The sequence below is a fragment of the Geotrypetes seraphini genome, chromosome 5 (genome assembly GCF_902459505.1).
Source record: "Geotrypetes seraphini chromosome 5, aGeoSer1.1, whole genome shotgun sequence".
Taxonomy (NCBI): Eukaryota; Metazoa; Chordata; class Amphibia; order Gymnophiona; family Dermophiidae; genus Geotrypetes; species Geotrypetes seraphini.
In genome coordinates, this window is record NC_047088.1 from 51,480,315 (window position 1) to 51,503,712 (window position 23,398).

The following is a 23,398-nucleotide window of genomic DNA, read 5'->3' on the forward strand; positions in this document are numbered from 1 at the left end:
GGAATGACAAAAATACCAGATGCCACAGGAGAGGGAAGGAAGGAGAGAGAGAGGGGGAGGATTGGTTTACATTCAAGTTAACATTTTCCCCCCTTTTTTGTGTTCTATGTAGTGTGTCTGTCATGGAGTGTGTTGGTTGATCAAAAGGAAGGAGGATGGTGACTTCGTCTGCATAGCTATAAGAAGTTAAGCATAATTTGTCTAAGCAGGTAGAGATTGAAGAGTGTTGGAGATAAAGGTGACCCTTTGATTACGCCGCAGGGGTTGGATCATGGTTCTGATTTTTCTTTGTCTTTATTCTGTAGGTCCTGGATTGTAAGAATCCTTGGGCCAAGTGTGCACTTTTCCTGTGATTCCTATTGTTTCTAGTATTTGTAGTAAAATGTCATGGTCTACGAGATCAAATGCTACGGTGAGATCTAGTTGTATAACCAGCATCCTTTTGCCTGTGCTGAGGTGTTGTCTAGCTCTGTCCAGGAGGGAACCTAATAGTGTCTCTGTGCTGTAGTTGGTTCTGAAACCAGACTGTGTAGGGTGGAGTAAGTTGTGGTTTTCTAGGTAGTTGGTGAGGTGTTTAGGTACGAGGTCTTCCATTAGCTTGACATATAATGGGATTGAGGCTATAGGTCTGTTGTTGGATGGTAGATCTGTTGCTACTTTTGGGTCTTTTATGATCGGGGTGATGATGATTTCACTGAGGTCTTGTGGGAAAAGGCCATCTGTGAGCAGGTATTGTATCCATTTTATGAGTAGAGCGCAGAATTTTGGGCTGGAGACTTTTAACAGGTATGGAGGGCAATGGTTGAGGTCGCAGGTTGCGTGGCTGAATTTTTTTGTAGAGTCTGTTTAGGTCAGACCATTGTATTGTGGTGAAGTCGGACCAGGTTCTGTCTGCTGCAGCTGATTCTTTTTCTGTGGGGGACATTGTGATCTCATCAAGGTGGATTGGGGTTCATGCGAAAGTTGTCCTGGCTGTTGTATTCAGCAAGAAGAGTGGCTGAAGGGGGTGGAGTGTTGTTGTTGGCCAGGTAGGGTTTAGTGTCTGTGAGTTCTTTTAGTAATTGGAATAGTTTTTTTGTGTCTTGAACTTCTGTGCCTATCTCTTTTCTTTTAGCTTTTGCTTGTATTGTTGGTTTGGTTTTCTCCATGATGTTTTTGTGTGTTCTTGGTTACTTCTTCTCCATTTTCTTTCTAGTCATCTGCATTGTCTTTTGAGTAGGAGTAGTTCGTTGTCGAACCATTTGTCTGATCGTCTGCTGATTCTGGTTTTTGTTTGTACTGGATAGCTGTACGTAGTGTGCACCATTGTGAGATGAAATTTTTGGGGTTATGTTCTTGGACTGTTGCGTGTTTTATTCCAGAATATGGAGGGATCGATGCGTTTACATGATTCATAGGTTAAGCTTTGGGATTTTGGTTTGATTTTGCCTTTGGCCCAGTTGATAATTTGAAACTAAGTTATGAAATGACTGACCAGCAGTTTTGGCAAGCACTCCCCTGTGGAATGTGGAATCAGAGAAAGTATCTTTCAAAGCAGAAGTTTGATAACCATAGGATAAAAATACTGCAAAATGCAAGAAAGCTTTTATAAAGAGTTCTGAACATTTATTTATACATTTATTTAAACTGATTTGATTCAACACCATTGAAACCAAACAAGGACAGCATAGTGGTTTACAACAAAAAGATGAGAGACATTTTTCTAAAGCAAGAGCAATGGTACCCATTTTCAGACCATAGAAGGCACCTTGCTACCTCCAGTGGTCAAAGGCAAACCCAGAAATTCAATGCCAGGGCCATATCCAGTGACCAGCATTGAATTTCTTGTCTATTTTTAGATGCCCAAGCCGATATTCATTGGCTGACCAGTTAAGTCATGGCAGCCAAAGATAGACCTGCCTAAATAGCAAGTCTATCTGGCCACTATATACAGCCAGTCAGCCAATGGATATTGGCACTAACTGGCTATGTTGTACGACATAACCAGTGACTGGGCTAGCCACTGACCTCTATATTCAGCAGAAGATAGCCAGCTAACTGACTTAGGAACAGCTGTTTTTAGCCAGCCAGGAGCTATTCCTGGCCATCTAAACAGCACTGAATCTTGAGCGGAATATGTTAAATTTAACTGTTTCTTGGGGATACTGTCTCCAAATGGTTTGTTTTAGAAACTCCATGGAAGGAATAAACCTTGCTCCTATATCAGAATACACTGGGTATGATCTTAGTCTCTCAAACTTACTGCTCTAACACTCTTCTTAATAACTGCAGTATGCTACAGAGATGCTTTTTCTGGAGCTCATAAAGCATAATAAGAATAGCTGACACATTTAAGACTAAATTACACTTTTGTTAATATAATATTCTGTACATTTTGCAAAAATAAATAAATAAATCCTTTATGTATTCAAGATTCCCAAAATTTCCCAGCATGAACTATTTTCTGCCTTTCCTCTGCAGAAGACATGGATTGACCAAGACTTCAAGCATAACGTGATCAACTTGTCCTTAAAACTGCATACATTCATCCAAAATCTAACTAAGCTGATTTCTTTTACAAACTACAGCTGTTCCAATTGCTGCTGGATTTAATGAAAGAGGTGTTCTTTATGGTAAAATCATCTCTAGATACTTTAATACAAGGGGTATTTCCCTCATTTTGAAATAATCTCTCTCTTACATTTGTTTGGAGAACAGCACCAAAGATGCTTCATGACAGGCCAAAAATTGTCAAAAGAAAAGCAAAATTACCTCATCACCCATTTGTGGGACAAAGGGTGAACGGCGTGGTATGGTGTCCAATATCCACTGGGGAGGAAACCATTCTTCACCTGGCTCCCCATCTATGGTCGGCAGCTCACTTGGTTTCTTCAACAAAGAATTGAAGGAAGAAAGAAAACCGTTACTATTAAGTATATGAAAACATGAGAACGAACAAAGAGCTATAAAATGCTCTTGTGTAGGGCAGAATGAGCTGTGACAAGAGGACTTGTTCATTGGCTAGTAGGTTATAATCATGCTGTGGAGGGCCTGTGTCTGGTTCTATGGAAGAAACAAAAAAGATTTTTAAAAAAGGCATTTATCCCTCTAGAGGGTAACTCCTGCTGGCAAAGGATGACACTGAAGAGGTCAACTTCAATTGTTCCCTCTAACCTTTGGTCATTATAGAATAAACAGGTGTGGACAATTTCCTGGAGGAAAAGTCCACATAGTCTATTATTGAGACAGACATGAGGGAAGCCACTCCTTGCCCAGGATCGGTAGCAACTATTTGGGTTTTTGCCAAATACTAGTGACCTGGATTGGCCACCATGAAGACGTGCTACTGGGTTAGATGGACCATTGGTCTGGCTCAGCAAGGCTATTCTTATGTTCTTATATGCTCATCGTGGGTAGATAAATAAATGTTTGTTTGTTTTTAAATACGACAAATAATTTTCACTATCACTGCATAACACTGTGTACTCCAAAATGCCTGGGAAAAGTGTGAGAAAACCTTAATGGATTTCTCTATTCTAAAAGCAGAAAATGATCAATGATCAAAGAGTGGCTTCAGGGCTCACAGCCTGATAGTGGTATCCACAGCTACAAGCATTTCCATCATCCTGAAAAAAAGGAGGCTGTGTTTCTTGGGAACTGATAACATGATTATTTAAACTGTAAGCTTCAGAAAAAGAAAAGAATGCTAATGACCAAACCAAATGCTAAGTGCTCCAATCTTTCTTTCAGGGACCCTGATGCCTTCAAATAATAATGAATACATTGGTCCGATTGAAAATGAAAAATTTCATATAGGGGAAGGCATTTTTATCAAAGGGATCTTATTCCTTATGTATCACTAAATGATGTATACATTATATTAATATACATTTGTAATAGTGATGTAAATACTGCCCAAGCAGTCCCTGCAACACAGGAGAGTCCAGTCAAAAAGGTGCCCAACAAACCTTACACTGCATTATTGAGGAACACATGCTGTAGATATACTATACATGGTTTTAAGCTTCTATAGTTCTATATGACATTTTCCAATGTGAATGCTCTAGGTCTTTCCTGTCAAATTTTATGGAGTTCCTTTCATATTTTTGGTTTTATTCTACTTGATTTTATTACTGTAAACTGCTGTGTTCTGAGAAAGCCTAGTGGTATATCAAATTTTAATAATCCTAAATGTAAACGTGGAGCAACACTGTGCTTATATTTAATAGTGCTGCTATATGGCCTCCTAATATTTTGATGCATTAGACAAATCCTTCCCTCAGTCAGTTAAAGAAGTGTTCATATTTATCATCTCTTGTTGCCAGGGATAAGTTTTGCAATAAAGAGCTGCATGAGCCCTGCAGGATGAAAAGATGTGCTTAACAGATTCTAATCTAATCTTCTATTTGTGTGTCGCACATACCTATTCAGGCTCTAGGCAACATTCAGAGAGGGGTTGAAAGGGGATCGGGAAGAGGGACTGAAAGGGGGGGAGGATAAGAGGGGAAAATACTGGTAAATTTAAGGCATGGAGGAGCCTTCAGCAGAAGTTTGCTGGAGAGCCATGAATTCAAATGTATATACATATACATATATATAATTTTGGGTGAGTATGTGGTCATGAGAGCTGGCGCTAATGAGGGTTATACCTTGAAAAAGCATTTGGTGAAACATGGTGCAATATCCCTAGCTAGAGACCACAAGTTAAGTATCTGCTTTAAAGCTATTATCACACCTATAATAATGATATAAGATCTGGTGACAAGACACTTAAAGCTTTGGGCAGAGAAAGCTTTTGAGCCCAAAGTGGTGCCGCTGAGGATCTGCTGGAAGGAATTCGTAAGAGGTATTGGTTGTGACAGTAGAGTTTTTGGGAACTGTCGCATGGTCATTTTTCTCAATGGAGGAGAGTAAATAGTGGAGTGCCACAGGACCAGTGCTATTTAACTTATTTATAAATGATCTGGAAATTGGAACGAGTGAGGTGATTAAATTTGCAGATGACACTAAACTGGGCGTCCAAGTGGCAGATGAAATTTAATGTGGACAAATGCAAAGCGATGCACATTGGTAAGAATAACCTGAATCACAGTTACTGGATCCTAGGGTCCACCTTGGGGCTTAGCACTCAAGAAAAGGATCTAGGTATCATCGTAGACAATATGATGAAACCTTCTGCCCAACATGCCGTGGCAGCCAAAATAGCAAACACGATGCTAGGAATTATTAAAAAAGGGAACATAAGAACATAAGAAATGCCTGCAACGGATCAGACCCGGGGTCCATCTAGTCCGGCGTTCCGCACACGCGGAGGCCCAGCCAGGCACACCCTGGCGAATACAATGTCACTCGTATCCCTCAATGTCTTCTGCAAGAAGATGTGCGTCCAATTTTCCCTTAAATCCTAGAACGGTGGTTTCCTCCACCAGCTCTTTCGGGAGAGAGTTCCAGGCGTTCACCACTCGCTGTGTGAAGCAGAACTTTCTGACGTTTGTCTTGGCCGTGTCCCCTCTCAGCTTCAGGCCATGACCTCTGGTCCGAGACTGGGTTACATTTGCCAATGTGAATAACGCTGTTTCTTGCTCACCATCCTTTCCCCCTGATGGTGAGTGAGCTTGCTCCATTATGTCAATTCCTTTTAGCAATTTAAAAGTCTCTATCAGATCCCCTCTCAGTCTTCTCTTCTCAAGGGTGAATAGTCCCAGTTTTCTGAGGCAATCTTTGTAGCTCAAGTTCTCCATACCTTTTACTAGCTTTGTCGCTCTCCTCTGCACCCTCTCCAGTAGTGTTATATCCTTCTTCAGGTATGGAGACCAGTGTTGGACACAGTATTCCAGGTGTGGTCTGACCATTGCTCTATAAAGCGGCATTATGACCTCCCTTGATCTACTCGTGATTCCTTTCTTTATCATGCCTAACATCCTGTTAGCTTTCTTTGCCGCTGGTTAACAAGACTAAGAATGTTATAATGCCCCTGTATCACTTCCTGCGACCTCATCTGGAGTACTGCGTTCAATTCTGTTTCCTTATCTCAAGGAAGATATAGTGGTGCTAGAAAAGGTTCAAAGAAGAGCGACCAAGATGATAAAGGGGATGGAACTCCTCTCATATGAGGAAAGACTAAAATGGTTAGGGCTCTTCAGCTTGGAAAAGAGAAGGCTGAGGGGAGATATGATTGAAGTCTACAAAATCCTGAGTGGAGTAGAACGGGGGACAAGTAGATCGATTTTTTACTTCGTCAAAAATTACAAAGACTAGGGGACACTCGAAGTTACAGGAAAATACTTTTAAAACCAATAGGAGTAAAAATTTTTTCACTCAGAGAATAATTAAGCTCTGGAGTGCATTGCCAGAGGTTCAGTAAGAGCAGATAGCATAGCTGGTTTTAAGAAAGGTTTGGACAAGTTCCTGAAGGAAAAGTCCATAGTCTGTTATTGAGAAAGACATGGGGGAAGACACTGCTTGCCCTAGATCGGTAGCATGGAATATTGCTACTCCTTGGATTTTGCCCAGGTACTAGTGACCTGGATTGGCCACCGTGAGAAAAGGCTACTGGGCTTGATGGACCATTGGTCTGACCCAGTAAGACTATTCTTATGTTCTTATGAAATATATTGTATGAGAATCTGCAATAGAGTAGACACGCCGGATGGTGCGAATAAAATGAAGAAAGACATGGTGAAGCTTGGTCTGAAATTTTACAGCTAAAATTTAATGTTAAGAAATGCAAGGTCATGCATTTGGGCTGCAAAAACCTGAGGGAATGGTACAATTTAGGGGGTGAAGAACTTATGTGCACGACAGAAGAGTGGGACTTGGGCATAATTGTGATGATCTTAAGGTGGCCAAACAGGTTGAAAAGGTGACGGCGAAAGCTAGAAGGATGCTAGGTTGCATAAGGAGAGGTATGGCCAGTAGGAAAAAGGAGGTATTGATGCCCCTGTATAAGACTCTGATGAGACCTCATTTAGAATATTGTGTACAATTCTGGAGGCTGCATCTTCAAAATGATATAAAAAGGATGGAGTCGGTCCAGAGGAAGGCTACTAAAATGGTATGTGGTCTTCATCATAAGACATGTGGGGACAGACTTGAAGATCTCAATTTGTATACTTTGGAGGAAAGGCAGAAGAGGGGAGATATGATAGAGATGTTTAAATACCTACGTAATGTAAATGCGCATGAGTCAAGTATCTTTCATTTGAAAGGAAACTCTGCAATGAGAAGACAGGATGAAAGTTAAGAGGTGATAGGCTCCAGAGTAATCTAAGGAAATATTTTTTTACAGAAAGGGTGGAAGATGCATAGAACAGTCTCCCGGAAGAGGTGGTGCAGAGACTGTGTCTGATTCTGAATTCAAAAGGGCCTGGGATAGGCATGTGGGATCTCTCAGAGAGAGAAAGAGATAATGGTTACTGTGGGAGGGCAGACTAGATGGGACATTTGGCCTTCATCTGCCATCATGTTTCAATGTAGTACCCCAAATACCATATTTTTCCCTCCATAAGATGCTCTTTTTCCACCCCCAAAAAGGGGGTGGAAAAGTGGGTGCGTCTTATGGAGCGAATACACCACCGCCCTTCGGTACTTCTTTTTAACTGGCGGTGGTCCAGCGCGGTCTCCTGCTGGATGGCTGCCTTTTCCCTGCAGAGCAACGCATAAGGCAGGAGCATGACCTTTGTGCTTCCTGCCTGGTCCCGCTCCGCTCCGTGATTGGCTGCCGTCAGTTCTCATGAATTTCAAAGGTCGCAGTCCTGCCTTAGGCTTCACTCTGCAGGGAGAAAGGCAGCTGTCCAACAGAAGACCATGCAGGACCACCGCCAGTTAAAAAGAGGTACCGGGGAGCTTCGGGCAGCGGAGCACCAAACCAAATGCACCTATGTATAGAGGAAAAATCAAGAAAAAAAAAATTCTGAACCAAACCGAAAAATACGGTAGTTTACATAACACCTCACATACAAAAAACATTTTTTTAAAAGCCACCTCCTCAAAAATGGTGGAAAACATCTATCATTCACTCTACCCTGTCAGCCAACACCAACTGTTCAACACTCTTCATCCCTCCCCATTCACTAGCATTCCATATTCTCTCAAATCACCATGTTTTTAGCTTTTTGCAGAAGCTTCCATAGTTTTCTCCCTGCTTAAGGGCCAATGGAATGCTATTCTAAAGTCCTGATCTTCTCAGAGAAAGCCCTGATCTGAAGTCTGTTTTTTGTCAGCACCCCCACAATCAGCACTTTTAACAGGACATTGTGTGTTGATTGTACTGTCTACTCAGCTAATATCAAGTCATATGGTTTGCTTACAAAGACAGTCCTCATATCTCCTTAAAGCACATAATATTAAAATTAAACATTTGACTTGTATTCAAGACTCAACTGTGAGCCAATGTAGCATAGTCATCAGTGATCTCTGCAACTTTTGTGGAGCAATTTTATACCTCCACGGAACATCAGCAGCCTGCGCTCTATCCCTCTTCGGATGAACCAGGGGAGAGATGGCTCCCGATCCCGATCCCGGAGACCCAATCCAATCTGCAGGCTGTCTAGAGGGCTTACTGCAGTTCAAGCTTACAGAGCACCCTCCAGAAAATATTTAAAATGTCTGCGATCTCCCACTGAAGGATCACTCCCACAGAGTTGATCTGCAGCACTTGGCGAAACCCGTGAAACAAATCAAATAAAGACTGACATGACAGGAAGTTCCCAGACAGGTAGCCTGAAGGGGAGGGAACAAGATTTATTAGCCCTGCAGTCGAGGCTAAGAAGGATGCACGATCCCTCTAGTTCAGCCTCCAGTGTCTTTATACCTATCTTATAAAGAAGTGTCTTTATAAGATAGGTTTAAAACCAGGCACCAGCTTGGTCTCCCAACCTAGGCAACCTATTATTACACTTAGTGTTCACAGTATCTTAATTTCTCGAGATTAAAACACAATTTGAAACATAATACCACCATTTACAAAGGAAAGCCCAGAGAAATAGCTCACAGTTCCAAAATATGAACAGTAATTTATCAAAAACTGATTCATTGTATAACATGTTAGAAAAAAAAACCATTCATAGCTTATAGCAATATCATCTATAAAAGGTTCAAGGAATTTCTGTGCTGGAAAAATGACACTGAGTCTTTAGGAATTGGCATCCATGTGGACCAAGGGAAAATAAAATGTATTCATTAGCAGACTATGTGGTATGGGCTAAGGCAGGAGATATGGCCTAAGTGGTATGGGCTATGGCATATGTGGTATGGGCTATGTGGTATGGGCTAAGGCAGGAGGAAGCATGTCCATGGTCCATTCTGGATTAAGGGAGGAGGACACGCCAGTGGCTTGTGCAGGTTGCGGAGAAGGAGGCAGTCACAACATCAGAGGCTGGCTAAGACTCAAGAGGACACCAGCCAGACCCTGAATGAAAGAATCTGCTTCCTGCATGTGGTAGAAGAGGGAGCCAAGAATGTTGAAGGTGATGTGAGAGACTGAGGAGCAAGTCTGATGTAGCCTGACCCAATACACTTTTTCTTTACAATAAATAAATCTGAATTTGTCTATGTTTTCTCCCATGTAATATTTATTCTGACCTCTCATACTGTGGACTTGGGTTATTTTTCTTCTTATGTTTGCCGTTGATGGATATTATGTTTCTTAATTATATTCTAGTTAAGATGTCATCATTCATTTCAGCAACTGCACAGTAAGGAACGCTTTATTATGAAAAGCTCTCAGCTGTAATGACTTCCAACTATTGCACTTGTTGGTATTAGAAAACTGTGTACAAATTTCACTAGGATGCAACAGGACTTTTGATTAGAACACTTAGGAATCTGAACTAAGGTATAAAAGTATACATTTTCTGTCAGACAATGTCATCGAGTTAGGCACAGAGGTGTCTAACTGAATGGCACGGCTTGCTTGGATTGGATAAGATTACAGAAATTGAAAGCTATCATCTGAAAACTCCAACCTTTTTTTTGGCCTGCTTTGGTTTCCTTCGCTTTTCATCCAATGCCCCGTCCTCTTTCGTATTCTCATCTTCAGAACTGCTACATATCTTTCGAGATGTCTGTCTGGTTTGTCTCTTGGGAGGCTGCAGATTAATTCCAGCATCTGCCGTCCAGTCAGAATATTCACTCGATGAATCACTGTGAACAGCGCAGAGCTCTCTGATATCTCATGTTTAAACAAAACAAATCAAATGGACACACATTTTCAAATGTCTGCAGCCAAAATGTAAATAAGTGCCTCCACCAAGTTTTGGTCAGAATGTTGCATACTCTGTTAGGAATAACCTCTAAGGGCTGGTCTTGTGAGTCCCTGATAAAGGCTCCAATAATTCCTGGTTGCCATTAAGAAAAATATTGCAAATGATGGCCTAAATTATATTTTTCTTCTACTCCTTTGGGCTTCAACAGCACTAGGGGGGCAATTCTGTAATTTGGGCGCTAAACAGTTAATGGCATTTATGCATGTATTTGTAAAAATTCCACCTTGTAAATACAAGCTTAAGTTATATAGCGCATATTTGCAAAGGGGCATATACATGGGCAGAGCCAAGGCACATTTCTTTATAGAATAGGCTCCTACTAGGTGTCCTGTTATAGAACTGTCCTATAAGAGCATTTGTAGCTGCCCAGAGATTTTTTCCCCCTACCTACTATTCTCCCAACTCACCTAGTTTACTTGCTGCAGTGGCAGTCCATGACTGAGACCATGTACCATGACCACTTTCCCTGCAATTATGAGCCCTCAGACCAGCTAACAGATGTGATCATTGCATGGAGTTATGAGTACTGCCTGTATTGCATGAGCAGCCCACTGTTCAAAAGACCAGACTTAAGAATAAAACCCAGGCTCCCTGCATGGCACCTTATTGCACTGCTGCCAAGAAACTGGGACCCCCTACAAGCTGAAATTCTATCATCATTAACACTCTGCTACATGTGACAAGTGCCAACACAGGAACTCCTAAGGCAATCAAAATTAACAAAAATGGAAAATACTTATGAAGCAGAATAGCTCCCACATAGAAGCGGTTGTTTTATAAGGAATTTGAAAATGCAGTACAGCATTGTACACACTCAAGCAGACGGTTATACATTTACCTGATGTACATATGCATAAATGTAATACACAGGGGCCGATATTCAGACTACACAGTCAGCGGTGAACCTAAAAATTCAATGCCAGGGCCGTAGTTAACCACCAGCATTGAATTTCCAGTCTAAGTTCACCCATGGTAGATATAGTTGGCCAAACAGATATTTATTGGATGGCCAGCTAAGTCATAGCAACCAAAAAATAAACCTGCTACTTAGGCGGGTCTATCTGGTTGCCAGTCAGCAAATTAATATTGATGCTAACCGGCTATGTTATGCAACATAGCCAGTGACCAAGCTACCTGCTGACCAGGATATTCGGTAAGAAATAGCCAGCTAACTCCTGTTGAATATTGGTGGTTAGCTGGCTTTGCGCTTTTTAATCAGCCAGGTGACGTTCCCAGCCAGCTAAATAATGCTGAATACCAGGTGGAGAGAAAACACAGTGGCTACTTTTATGCAACAGGTGTTCCCATGGGCAAAGAACAGGTTATGCATGGTCAAAATTTGCACTTATGTGCATATTTTTAAAATACGTGTATATTCACCAATTCTTACTGGCACATAAACACACACACTTCTGGTGAAGCAGGTATAAATGTGTGATCCTACTTGGGGTAATTTCATAAAAGGCACACAGATGCCTATGTTACATTTATAAAATAGGTGCAACATACAGTATGCACTTATGTACCTTGACAGCCTAGGCATCCTGTCATAAAATTGTTCCCACATGGGATAATTTTACAAAAAGGCACCACAGTAGAATAGCCAAAAAAGGTATCTAATTTTATGCCTTTATAAAACAGGCACCTAGAACCAGCCCCAATGATGACTAAATCTTCAAAAAGGAAAGATTAGGTATTTACCTTAATAATCTTCTTTCTAGTAAATAGACACATCTTTCTGGAACAGGTGGGTTGTGAACTTCTGATCCTAAGATTCTATGTGCAGAGAGCCTCATTTACATTTTTCTGTTTTGCCTCCTCTCACTATGGAGTGTCCTGTAACTCCTCAGTTCATACCAAAGCCCTAGAGAAGTAATACAACAGGAAGGGGTACAGGGACTCTCCCTGAGAAACAAGTCTGTACTGCTCATATGTCAGCATATAACACAAAACAATCATGAGACATTTAACTTACCTGAGTGCAACCTGCACTAATAGTCTTGGAGTTCTGAAAGATACTCCATGTTCTCTTCACAATAGTAGTGGTTCCCCCTATCCTCGATTGACCTGGACAGAGAAAAGAAACAAGGTATCCGGTAATACAGACATGTCCGAGACAGCAAGCAGGCTAATGAACATCTGACAGGGTAGGCATCCAGAATGATGTGCCTATTTACTAGAAAGAAGATTATTAAGATAAGTATCTAATCTTTCCTTCTAGTGCAATAGGCACATCATTCTGGAACCTGTGGGATGTATCAAAGCAGTCCCCCAGAGTCTAGGACTAAAAGTAGCACGGTATGCAATTTGGCCATTATATCCATTCTATAAAACTTTGTGAAAGTATGGAGGGAAAACCATGTGGCTGCTCTACATATTTCTTCAGGGGAAACTGCTTTAGACTCCACTCAGGAGGAAGGTAAATTCCTAGTGGAATGATTTTAATGGCTACTGGCGATTGCTTTCTACTGTCGAGATTTCATCTTGTAGAAATGATCGCTTTTGAAGCCAGCTGGCATCAGTGGCTTGTACTCTCTGGCACAAAGAGACGATCCAACAGTCGAAACTCATTTATTACTTCCACATAACACAGCAACACTCTGTGAACATCCATCAATTTCAGAGCTTTGTCACTCTTCTTGGACTCCATAGGCACAAAGGCTAGCAACCGTACTTCCTAGCTGAAGTGGAAACTGAAGACAACCTTTGGCAAGAAAAAGGGGACTGCCCTCAGCCAAACTCCCATCTCCAAAACTCTGAGAAAAGGTTGTCTGTAGGATAAACCCTGTAATTCAGACACCCAACATGTTGATGTGACTGTCATTGAAAACACTGTTTTGACTGTCAGATCCATCAATAATGCCATCTCCAAAGGCTCATACAGAGCTCTAGTAAGGGCCCGCAGAACGAGATTAAGACTCCACGTTGGAAAAGGTTGGCATACTGGAGGATGCAGATGTAATGCTCCCTTCAAAAATCTGAAGCATGAGAGACCCGATATCTGTAGTTTGAGGGAACCACCGCTAGTTCTTTCTCAAGCCCTTCTTGAAGGAAAGCTAGAACCAGCGACACTGATGCTGTGACCGGATCCTCACCATTCTGGGCACATCAGCCCTGGAAACACCTCCAGGCCTTTGCATAGGTGGCCAAGGTTGACTGCTTCTTGGACTTCACGAGCCTGGCAACCATAATCTCCAAATAGCCTTTGTGCACTAAGGCTGTGTACTCAAGAGCCATTTCATAAGACCAAACCGCTCCGGATCCTCCAGGGCAATTGGGCCCCGTGAGTAACCTCAGATGACAGGGTAGTCTGAGACCCTAGTCCCTCTTTAGACGGACCAGATCTGCATACCATAGACACCTCAGCCAGTCCGGTGTGATGAGAACTGCCAGCCCTGGATGTGACATTATTCTTTGTAGGACTCTACCTATCAAGGGCCACAGCAGGAACACATACAGAAGCCCTATCTTTGGCCACAGCTGCACCAGGGCAACAAGACCAGCATTTCCTGGCTCATATCTTTAACTGAAAAACCAAGTCATTTTCTTGTTAGCCGCTGACACCATGAGGTCAAACATCAGGCACCCCCATTGACTCACAATGCTGTCAAACCCTTCCAGAAACAGAGCCCATTCTCCAGGATCCAGAATCTGCTGGCTGAAGAAATCTGCTTACACATTGTCTACTCCCACTACATGTGCTGCCAAGGGCGCCAACAGGTGGATCTCCACCCACAGGAACAGCACTTGGGCTTCCAACCAAAGTTCAGCACTCTTGGTGCCTCCCTGTCAATTGACATAGGCTACTGCAGTTGTACTGTCTAAGAAAACTCATATCGCTTTGTCCTGCAGTAAGCTTCCAAGTACTCGCAGCACCAGGTGGATGGCTCTCGGCTCCAACCGGTTGATCAACCACTTTCTCTGTGAAGAGGCAAACATCCCTGCACTGGACAACCCTCGCAATGAGCTCCCCAGCTGTAAAGGCTGGCATCTGTCGTTAGAATCATCCAACTGGGATAGAGACTGTGGCTCCAGTCACTAGTTGAGACTGTGATGTGCCTCTGTTGTCCAAGGTAGGGGCAACTGCAATGCATCTGTTTGCAGTGATCAGCAGCATAACAGCACATCCTGGAGAGGGCGTAAAGGTGCATTCGTCCAGGGGACCACGTCTATCGTTGCTACCATTGACTCTAACACTTGCAATTAATGTCAAGCCATTGATGCTGGCCTGTCACGAAACACCCTGATCTAATGCGAGAACTTCACTCTGTGGACCTCGGGAAGTAAAACTTTGTTGTCCTTCATGTTTAAAAGGACATCCAGATACTCCAGAAACTGTGTTGGCTACAGGGGGATTTTTTGGAAGTCTATGACCTAACTCAGGCTCTGCAGTAGCTGAACCACACACTCCAATGCCGTACTTCCCTCAGGTTTGGACATAGATGCACTTGTATCCCCTCCTTGCGGAGGTGCACTACTACTATTACTACAACAATCACCTTGGTAAAGGTAATGGTACTGTGGTCAGTCCAAATGGAAGGGATGCGAACTGGGAGTGGTGCTCCAGAATGTGAAGCTTTAAGAATTTCCTGTGATCCGGGAAAATGGGGATAAGCAGATAGGTCTCTGTCAAATCCAGCGAGGCAAGAAATTCCCCCAGTGCCACAAAGGCAATGACCGACCTCACTGTTTCCAAGCGGAAACAAGTGAGTGCTGCATTAACTGATTTCAGATTCAGAATCGGCTTCCAGTCTTCTGAGTCTCATTAGAGCTTGATAAAATGTATGGAGTACCCGCCTGAATGCGATTCTCCATCCAGGACAGCTTCTATGGCTGCTAGATCCAGTAGCCTCTTTACTGTCACTCAGGCTCGGTCCGCCTTCTCTGGCTTCCCTGGTGGAGAATCCACAAAGAGGTCTGGAAGGGGAAGAAAGAACTCTAGCTTGTACCCAGAAGTCTTATGTGATCTTTGCCCAAACTTCCCAATAAGCCAATAAGCTCCCTCCTATTCTTGGGGGTACGGCTCCTGAAAATTGCATAAGAACTGTTTCTTGGGGGCCGCTGTATGGTGAGATCCTGAGGATGTATAGCATCCCCAAGTCTCTGTCTCAAGCCTTGAAAAGATCTCTGTACCAAAGATCCTCCCCAGTACTGGCGAAAGTGCTGAGAACCAAGAAAATTAACTTGACCTGACTCCCTAGGGGCCCTTGGTCATGATGGCTAGCACGTGCGACATACGACAACGTTGCTGTTGCCTTCAACCCCAACATCACGGCCTCAAATTGCATCTTAAGGACAAAGTCCAGCCTGTGGTCCTGTGTATCCTTCAACACCATTCTCCCCTCACAAAGGAGGGAAGTACACTTAGTAACCTAAGACAACAGGGAATCCATCTTGGGTGGAATAAACAGCTGATGAAATTCAATGTCTATTGGGTAGAGCTTGCATCTCTTCCAAAATTTTATATGGCATTTTTATTCCCCTTGTTCCCTTATTATGGAATGCTTACAGATTGTCCTTTGCAAGAGGCAGCCAACAATTCAAACCCTCCTTTCCTTCTAGAAAAGGAATTAAAGGAGTTAAGATCTTCAGTCAATCTCTGGCTTTCAAACTTTCTCAACTATGGAATGAACTCCCCTTAATTCTGAGGAGCCCCAATTCTTTCCAATCTTTCCATAAATTTCTAAAAACTTTTCTTTTTGCCAAACATTTTTAAAACTAATCTCTTCAAAATTTTTGCTATTACTTTCTTTAGTTTTTATTTAATCATTGTAAACTTTATTTATTTTTTATTTAATTGTTGTAAACCAAGTCGAGCTTATTTAGGTTGATGATCCAGTATATAAAGTTAAACTTTAGTTTAGTTTAGCTTTGCCATGGCCTTTGCCACCCAAAGAGGCTCCTCCAAGACCTCCCAATGGTCTGTCAACATTTTAGTAATGTTCGGATGGGAGGGAATGATTGTAGTCTGAGTTTTAGTGCTGCTCATAGGTGAGCACTGGGCTGTAGAGGCCTGTGAAGGCTCTCTCCAATTCTTGGAGAGACTCAGTAATAATCTCCAAAAGCACTGTGGGCTTAAAGAGCCTGCGCACAGTTGGGTCCTCACTGAAATCAAGGGATGCCACCTGGTCAGGACCTGATTCTCCCAGGTGCGAAGCCGAGTCCACTAGTATTGAGAATCCAGACTGGGGCAGTAAAGGCATAGAAACAAAATTTGCTTCATCCCAGTACTCTTCTGACTATACCCCTATATCGTGCGCATGACTCTGCTGTGGGGAAAATGCACCCTTAGAGGGAGGAACCTCTGATACTACCATCACAGCAAACCTGAGGAGTCGCTGCAACCACTGTAATTTAAATATACTTCATACATCATACTTATGAATTCTGGAGCAAAAGCCAGCCCAGGATGCCTAGAGGACCCTTGCAGGCGCTCTTGTGTTCTACTCTGGGGTTTAACGGTAGGTGCGTGGTTGTACTTCGTCAGGGAGGCACTTTCACTATTTCCCAGGTCCAGCCAGGCTTTTTGACCTGGAATGTGAGCCATCTGGGACCCCATACCACCAAAGGGACTATTAGAGGAGGCTATGCCAGTGGCTTCCACCCCCACCCCCACCCCCCTCACGTGCCATGCGGAATGTGGCACCCAGACAGTCCTTGGCCAGCTAGTCAAACCAAATCTGGCATGAATCCTTAGAATCCTGGCCTGAGGAGTCCATCTGGACCAATTCAGACCAAACTGAGGTATTTTGAGGCAGACAGAGGCTTTTATTCCAAAATCGGGAAATCCAAGATGTCTGTTGCAGCAGCAATTTTTACGCAAAAACAGCCCGGGAGAACTAAATAAGGGGTCAAAACATTTGGGGATATAGGATTTTAGAGGTGGGGACCCTGTCCTTAGCCCCAGAAACCTTTAAAATTCACTTTTGAAGACTCCCCTGGCCAAGAAGGTGCCCTGCAAACCAGGCTGCCTCTTGGCTACAAACTACTGCCCTCAAGAGTCTGTTGTTCTCTGCAGCCAGAGATGTCCCGAAACTAGAAGCCTCTATAACACTTAAAAGCTTCATGACCAGATAAAATACCCAAGATTAAATGAAAAATAAACACGAGCAGAGCAGACAGGCTCCTACCATCTTCAAAGTAGAGAGTAAAACTAAGGAATTACAGGACAGCCCAGAGTAAGGAGAGGCGGAGCAGAAAAATGTAAATGAGGCTCTATACACAGGATCTTGCAATCAGAGGTTCACAACCCACCTGTTCCAGAATGATGTGCCTATTGTACTAGAACAACTGACAATGTGACAATTTTCGCTGTTCGCATTTGTCTTTGCCTCTCCCTCCACCCTTCTTATTTTAACCATGTTTGTAAACCGCTTAGAAATTTTGATAGGCGGTATATCAAATAAAAATAAACTTGAAACTTGATACCTCTTTTGGTGTTAGGGCAAAGCTGAGTTATATTTGAGTACACTAGATAATTTCCCTGTCCCCGGAAAGCCCATAATTTAAGTTTTGACTTGAGGCAATGGAAGGGTAAGTGACTTGCCCAAGATCACAAGGAGCAGCAATGGGATTTCAACTAGGCTTCCCTGGTTGTTAGTCCACAACTCTCAACACTAGGTGTAAAATGTGTAAAATGGTGTAAAATGTGTGTGTACTTGTATCTTTTATTGGATGTACACTGTAACTCTACTCTTGCTCTGCCAAAACCATGCCCACAGAATGCCATCTTCAATATCTAATTTACATGAGGGTCATATTAGCACCTACTGAAGGACTCAACTATAATCTTTTCCTTTCTTTGTACACGTCTCCTGTGTGAAGGACTTTTATGAGCAACAGAAAAAATACAAACATGTCCCTCTAATATAAGGATGTCCAAAACTTTCATGAGAAGGGCCACAAATGACATTTCAATTCACTAAAACAGCAAGGAAGTGTCCCCCTCAAGATTGCTGAGTAGAGGTATGGAAGTATTCCTTTTTAGCACTTGGCAGGTTCCCACCATAATGGAAAATGGTGGAAAGAAGGAGCAGCATGTCCAGGCAAAGTGTTATTAATAACATTTCTAGATTGTTTGAAAGCTGGCAAACTGCCACATTCACATGAACCCTGCCCTTTGCCATGCATCTGCCCCCTGAGGAAATAGAAGGTGTTGGGTGACTGGGGTGGCTCGATTTTCTCCTCCCGGGTGGATGGTGAGTTGGTGTGCACCCTATACCTTTCTGAATCTCTTGCACATGCCAGGAGGTGGGGGAGGTGCCCTATCTTCCAAATTACAATTTTTGTGCCCTTACTGTTTGGCATGGTGGTGGTGGCGTTGGGCGCAGGCTTGGTCACCTATGGCCTCACCGTTCTTGTAACTCCAGGGTAATCCTAATTTCGAGCCGGGCCTATGTTGTTCACCATTTGCTACTTGGGCTTCTAAGGGGGTTTCTACTCTCTACCATCTGGTTGATGGGGACTCAGGGGTCTTTGTTTCGTTCACTCACCTTAAGGAACAGTGGGGAATACCCAATCACCATTTCTTTGCCTATTTACAAGCTAGGCATTACTACCACGGCCTTCATCAACAGTATGGGGAGGCATGGATGTATGGACCTCTAGACGCATATTTGTTTAGTGTACCAGCCTCGCAGGGTTCTCTCTCGGTCTGCTATCGGGTGGTTCGCTCCTCCGACTCTCAGGGACAATAGGCCATCTTGTGAGATAAGTGGAATAGGGACTTAGCTACTCATTACAGCCCTGAAACCTTTTTGGAGCTTTTCCACACATTATATGCTTTTGCAAAATCGGCAGCTTGGCAGGAGACCGTATTTAAGATCCTCCATAGGGCTTACATTACTAAAGCTAGGGGGGCCCGCATGGGTCTGTGGGAAGTCTTTGTGTACCAAATGTAGGGGGGCTGCTGGAACTCTTTTACATTCCTTCCTGGAATGTCCTGAACTGTCCATTTGGAACTCCTCCTTTGCGCAGCTTCAATTAGTCTTACAGCGCGACTTAGAGTGGGACTACAAAACATTACTTCTCGGCGATCAGGATCTCCTGGAGGAACAGGGTCTCACTGTGCCTCAGCGGCACTTCATTTATTTGACGTTGTTTCGTGTGGACTGTTGGATCAATCAGATGATCGAACTGGCCTGCTTTGAAATTTGCTATCATAAACGCTCAACCAACCCTGAGATCAGGGCCTACTTGGCCTTGAGGACGGTGTTCCTGCGGTTGCCTCTGGTCTCCCGACATGAGAGGGATAGGGAGAAGGTGTGTGATTGTGGTGGGTGACTGGAGTGTGCTTGTTTGGGTGTTTGGCTTGGGTGGCATGGTGTGTCTGTCTTTCTGCGTGTCGCTGTAGGGGGTAGGCAGGCCATGTTTTTTCCACTTGCAAAATATGGAGTCGTTGGGGGAAATGGGTTGTTTTTGTTCTTGAATGGTCTTGTAGCCTCTTGCTGTATTAAGTTTCTTGGTGATGATCAATGTAATCTTCCTTAGTTGCTATTGTGTGCTTGCTTGTATTATGCACCATGTCTGTTTCTCTTGTTGACTCATTAATAAAAATGATTCCCAAAAAAACAGAAGGAGGTGTTGGTGTAGATTTTGATTTGTGGCTCCCTCCCTCCCTTCTCTCACATATCTGCCCATCTCACTGCAACATGGATTCACTAGAGGTAGGTCTTGTCAGACAAATCAGATCAATTTCTTTGACTGGGTGACCAGAGAATTGGACAGAGGGAGTCCATTAGATGTGGTGTATTTAGATTTTAGCAAATCTTTTGACAATGTACCACAAAGATGGCTAATCAATAAACTGTGTGTTTTTGGGATGGGCCTCAAAGTGATGGGCTGGGTCAGGATCTAGTTAAATGGAAGATGACAGAGTAGCATTCCTGGTCATCAGAGTGGTCAACAGAGATCGCTCTGAGGAAAGGAATGCTACCAGTGGTGGTCTGTTCTTGGGCCTGTTCTTAACATTTTTATAAGCGATATTGCTGAAGGGCTCTTTGCGGATACCAACAAAATCTGCAATAGACACCCCAGATGGTGTGAATGACAAGAAAGACCTAGCGAAGCTTGAAGAATGGTCTGAAATTTGACAGCTAAAATTTAATGCTAAGAAATGCAAGGTCATGCGTTTGGGCTGCAAAAACCTGAAGGAATGGTACAGTTTAGGGGATGAAGAACTTTTGTGCATGACAGAAGAGTGGGACTTGGGTGTGATTGTATATGATGATCTTAAGTCGCCAAACAGGTTGAAAAGGTGATGGTGAAAGCTAGAAGGATGCTAAGGTGCATAGGAAGAGATATGGCCATAGGAAAAAGGAGGTATTGATGCCCCTGTATAGGACTCTGATAAGACCTCATTTAGAATTTTGTATACAATTCTGGAGACCGCATCTCCCAAAAGATATAAAAAGGATAGAGTCGGACCAGAGGAACGCTACTAAAATGGTGCGTGGTCTTCATCATAAGGTGTATAGGGACAGATGTAAAGATCTCAATATGCATACTTTAGAGGAAAGGCGGGAGAAAGGAGAATGATAGAGATGTTTAAATACCTACGTAGCGTAAATGCATATGAGTCGTCTCTTTCAATTGAAAGGAAGCTCTGGAATGAGAGGGCATGAGATGAAGTTAAGAGGCTATAGGCTCCAGAGTAATCAAAGGAAATACTTTTTTACAGAAAGGGTGGTAGATGCATGGAACAGTCTCCCAGAAGAAGTGATAGAGACAGAGACTGTGTATGAATTCAAGAAGGCGTGCGATAAGCAAGTGGGATCTCTCAGAGAGAGAAAGAGATAATGGTTGCTGCGGATGGGCAGACTAGATGGGCCATTCAGCCTTTATCTGCCATCATGTTTCTATGTTGTTTCTATGTTTCCTAAGTTGGGCAATATTGTCTTACAAGTGAGATCTGGGAAGCCCCACATGACTTTCTACTGCCATTATGGATCTACTTCCACATGGAAAAAACACCCTTCTTCCTCCACTCTAAAGGCTTGATCTAACCAGACACCTCTTGTAGTGCATGGTTCAAATCAGACCAATATAATCCAGTACAATAACAGAAAGAACAAAAATGGTAATACCTAGAACTGCTTTCACTTTGCCATACAGCCACAGTTTCTTCTGCAGATGCATCACTTGTACCTGCCGTTTCATCTTCCTGTGACGAAGACAAAGAAGCATAAATCTATTTACATCAACCATAAACCTCTAAGTGCACGCACCTAAATGCAACAGTGATGCTAATAAATTACAGTGTTCTATAAGTTACATATCTAAGAGGGAGCTCTTCCTATGTCCTGCCCATTCTCCGCCCTTGTTTACATCCCCCTCCCTTGCAAATATGCCCTATGTAAGTTAGGTAGATATTAGAGAAGAGCATTTAGGAGCCCATCTAGCACATATTCTAAATATTTATATACATAATACACATGTAAGTACGGGTGCCTAGATTACAGACTCGCCCTTCATATATCCAATATGGGGGATCCACATGTTAAGTATGTTTTACATGTGGAAAAGAGCTCTTATAAAAATTTTGTACACTTTCACAAAAAGTAAGTGCATGAACAGTGTGCAGTTACGTTCACACAATCTGCATGTAGATGTTCCTGGAAACGTAGTTAGACTAGAGAAAAGACAGAACCCTAGTGAATGCACATATTTATAAAATGTGTACAAGCACAGAATATACACTAAAATTTACACCTCCTTTAGAGCAGGTGGAAATTTTTGCTGTACCAAGATTGGTTCTTAATGCCTATTTTATAAAAGCAAATGTAAAAAAGGGCTCTTATAAAATTTCATGGGTGATATATATGCATAAAAAGTAAGTGGATAAATAGAGGGCACCTATTTTTACCTAATCTATGCACAATGTTCCAGATGGTATAGTTTGGATGAAGCTTGGACAGAGCTGCAACATATGCACATATTTTATAAAATATAAATGTACATGCAAAGAGTAAATGCAGAAATGCTTAACTCCAGAACAAGTGTAAATTTGTGCATGACCTTCTGTGCACTGCTAGAGATCACTGTAGCAAACTATTTTAAAAAGGCACATAGGTTTTTACACATGGAAAAGTGCAGTGCCATGTACACACCCATATACTGTACATATATGTGCCAAAACTATCATGTATACTTAGATGCATACTATGTTCAGGTATAAAAAATTGTGCATGAGAATTTGCATGCTACTGGGGCTGGTTCTGAAATCCTATTTTATAAAGGCATATAAGCACCTATGTTGGTTTTCTAAATTAAAAAAACAGGTGATTGCATGAGGTTTTACATGTATAAAAGGTATTTTAAAATCTTCATGCATAAAAGGCTCCTTTTACAAAGCCATGGTAGAGGTTTTTACCATGGGCCTACGAGGTAAATGCTCCGACGCTCATAGGAATTCTAAGACTGTCGGAGCATTTACCTCACTAGCCTGCAGTAGAAACCTCTACCACGGCTTTGTAAAAGCCAAAGAAAATCAGTAAAAAATCTACCTGCACAAAAAATCCAATTAATTTTGAGAAAATTTATACTAGAACATGAATGGAAATAAAACAAAATTTAAAAATAAAAGTTCATTTTTTTACTGGACCAAATATCTTTTTAATTAGCTTTTGAAGGCAATACCATCTTTGAAAAGGTAATCAAAATATGTAGTTTAAAATTTTTTTTATTTCTGTTCATTACCTTTAAAAGTGGACTGACAGCTAACACCCCAATCTGTGTGTATACTTCTCCTCCCCAACCTAAATATGCCCCTAGGAATGCCTCCTCTTGGTGGCCAATGCAGAAAGCTACTGTGGATTGAATGTGGGTTGTACTCACCAAGCAATGCAGAGAGAGACTGCGTGTCGGAATACATTGCCTCAAATTGCATTAAAATGAATGATGTTATTTATTGATATACCACTTAAATCCTTAGCAGTTTACACTGAATAGTATCAAGTACTTTTCCCTATCTGTTCCAGTGGGTTCACAATCTAACAACTGTACCTGAGGCCACTGAGTATTCTGCAGCAATTCAGAGAGGTAAACAGGGGCTTTGAATACATGGTTAGCAGGAGAATTTTTTCACCAGGGTTCACAGAGAATTTCATGCCAGTTTTGCCTTCTTTTGAAACTAGAAGCAGTGCCTACAAGTTTTA

The 23,398-nt window shown here is 42.4% G+C and overlaps 1 protein-coding gene across 6 annotated transcripts in view; it reads right to left on the minus strand.

Annotated features, from left to right (window-relative positions):
- Positions 1 to 23,398, minus strand: part of BRWD3 (bromodomain and WD repeat domain containing 3) — a 286,770-nt gene that overhangs the window by 94,962 nt on the left and 168,410 nt on the right. For 4 of the 6 annotated variants that reach the window (XM_033944589.1, XM_033944587.1, XM_033944586.1 and 1 more), the window contains 3 exons: positions 21,329 to 21,405; positions 9,945 to 10,143; positions 2,752 to 2,868 (listed from right to left, as the gene is read on the minus strand). In XM_033944589.1, the coding sequence (XP_033800480.1) occupies positions 2,752 to 2,868; positions 9,945 to 10,143; positions 21,329 to 21,405 (393 nt within the window). The remainder of the gene's footprint in view (positions 1 to 2,751; positions 2,869 to 9,944; positions 10,144 to 21,328; positions 21,406 to 23,398) is intronic. The other 2 variants (XM_033944590.1, XM_033944588.1) reach the window with 1 other exon arrangement.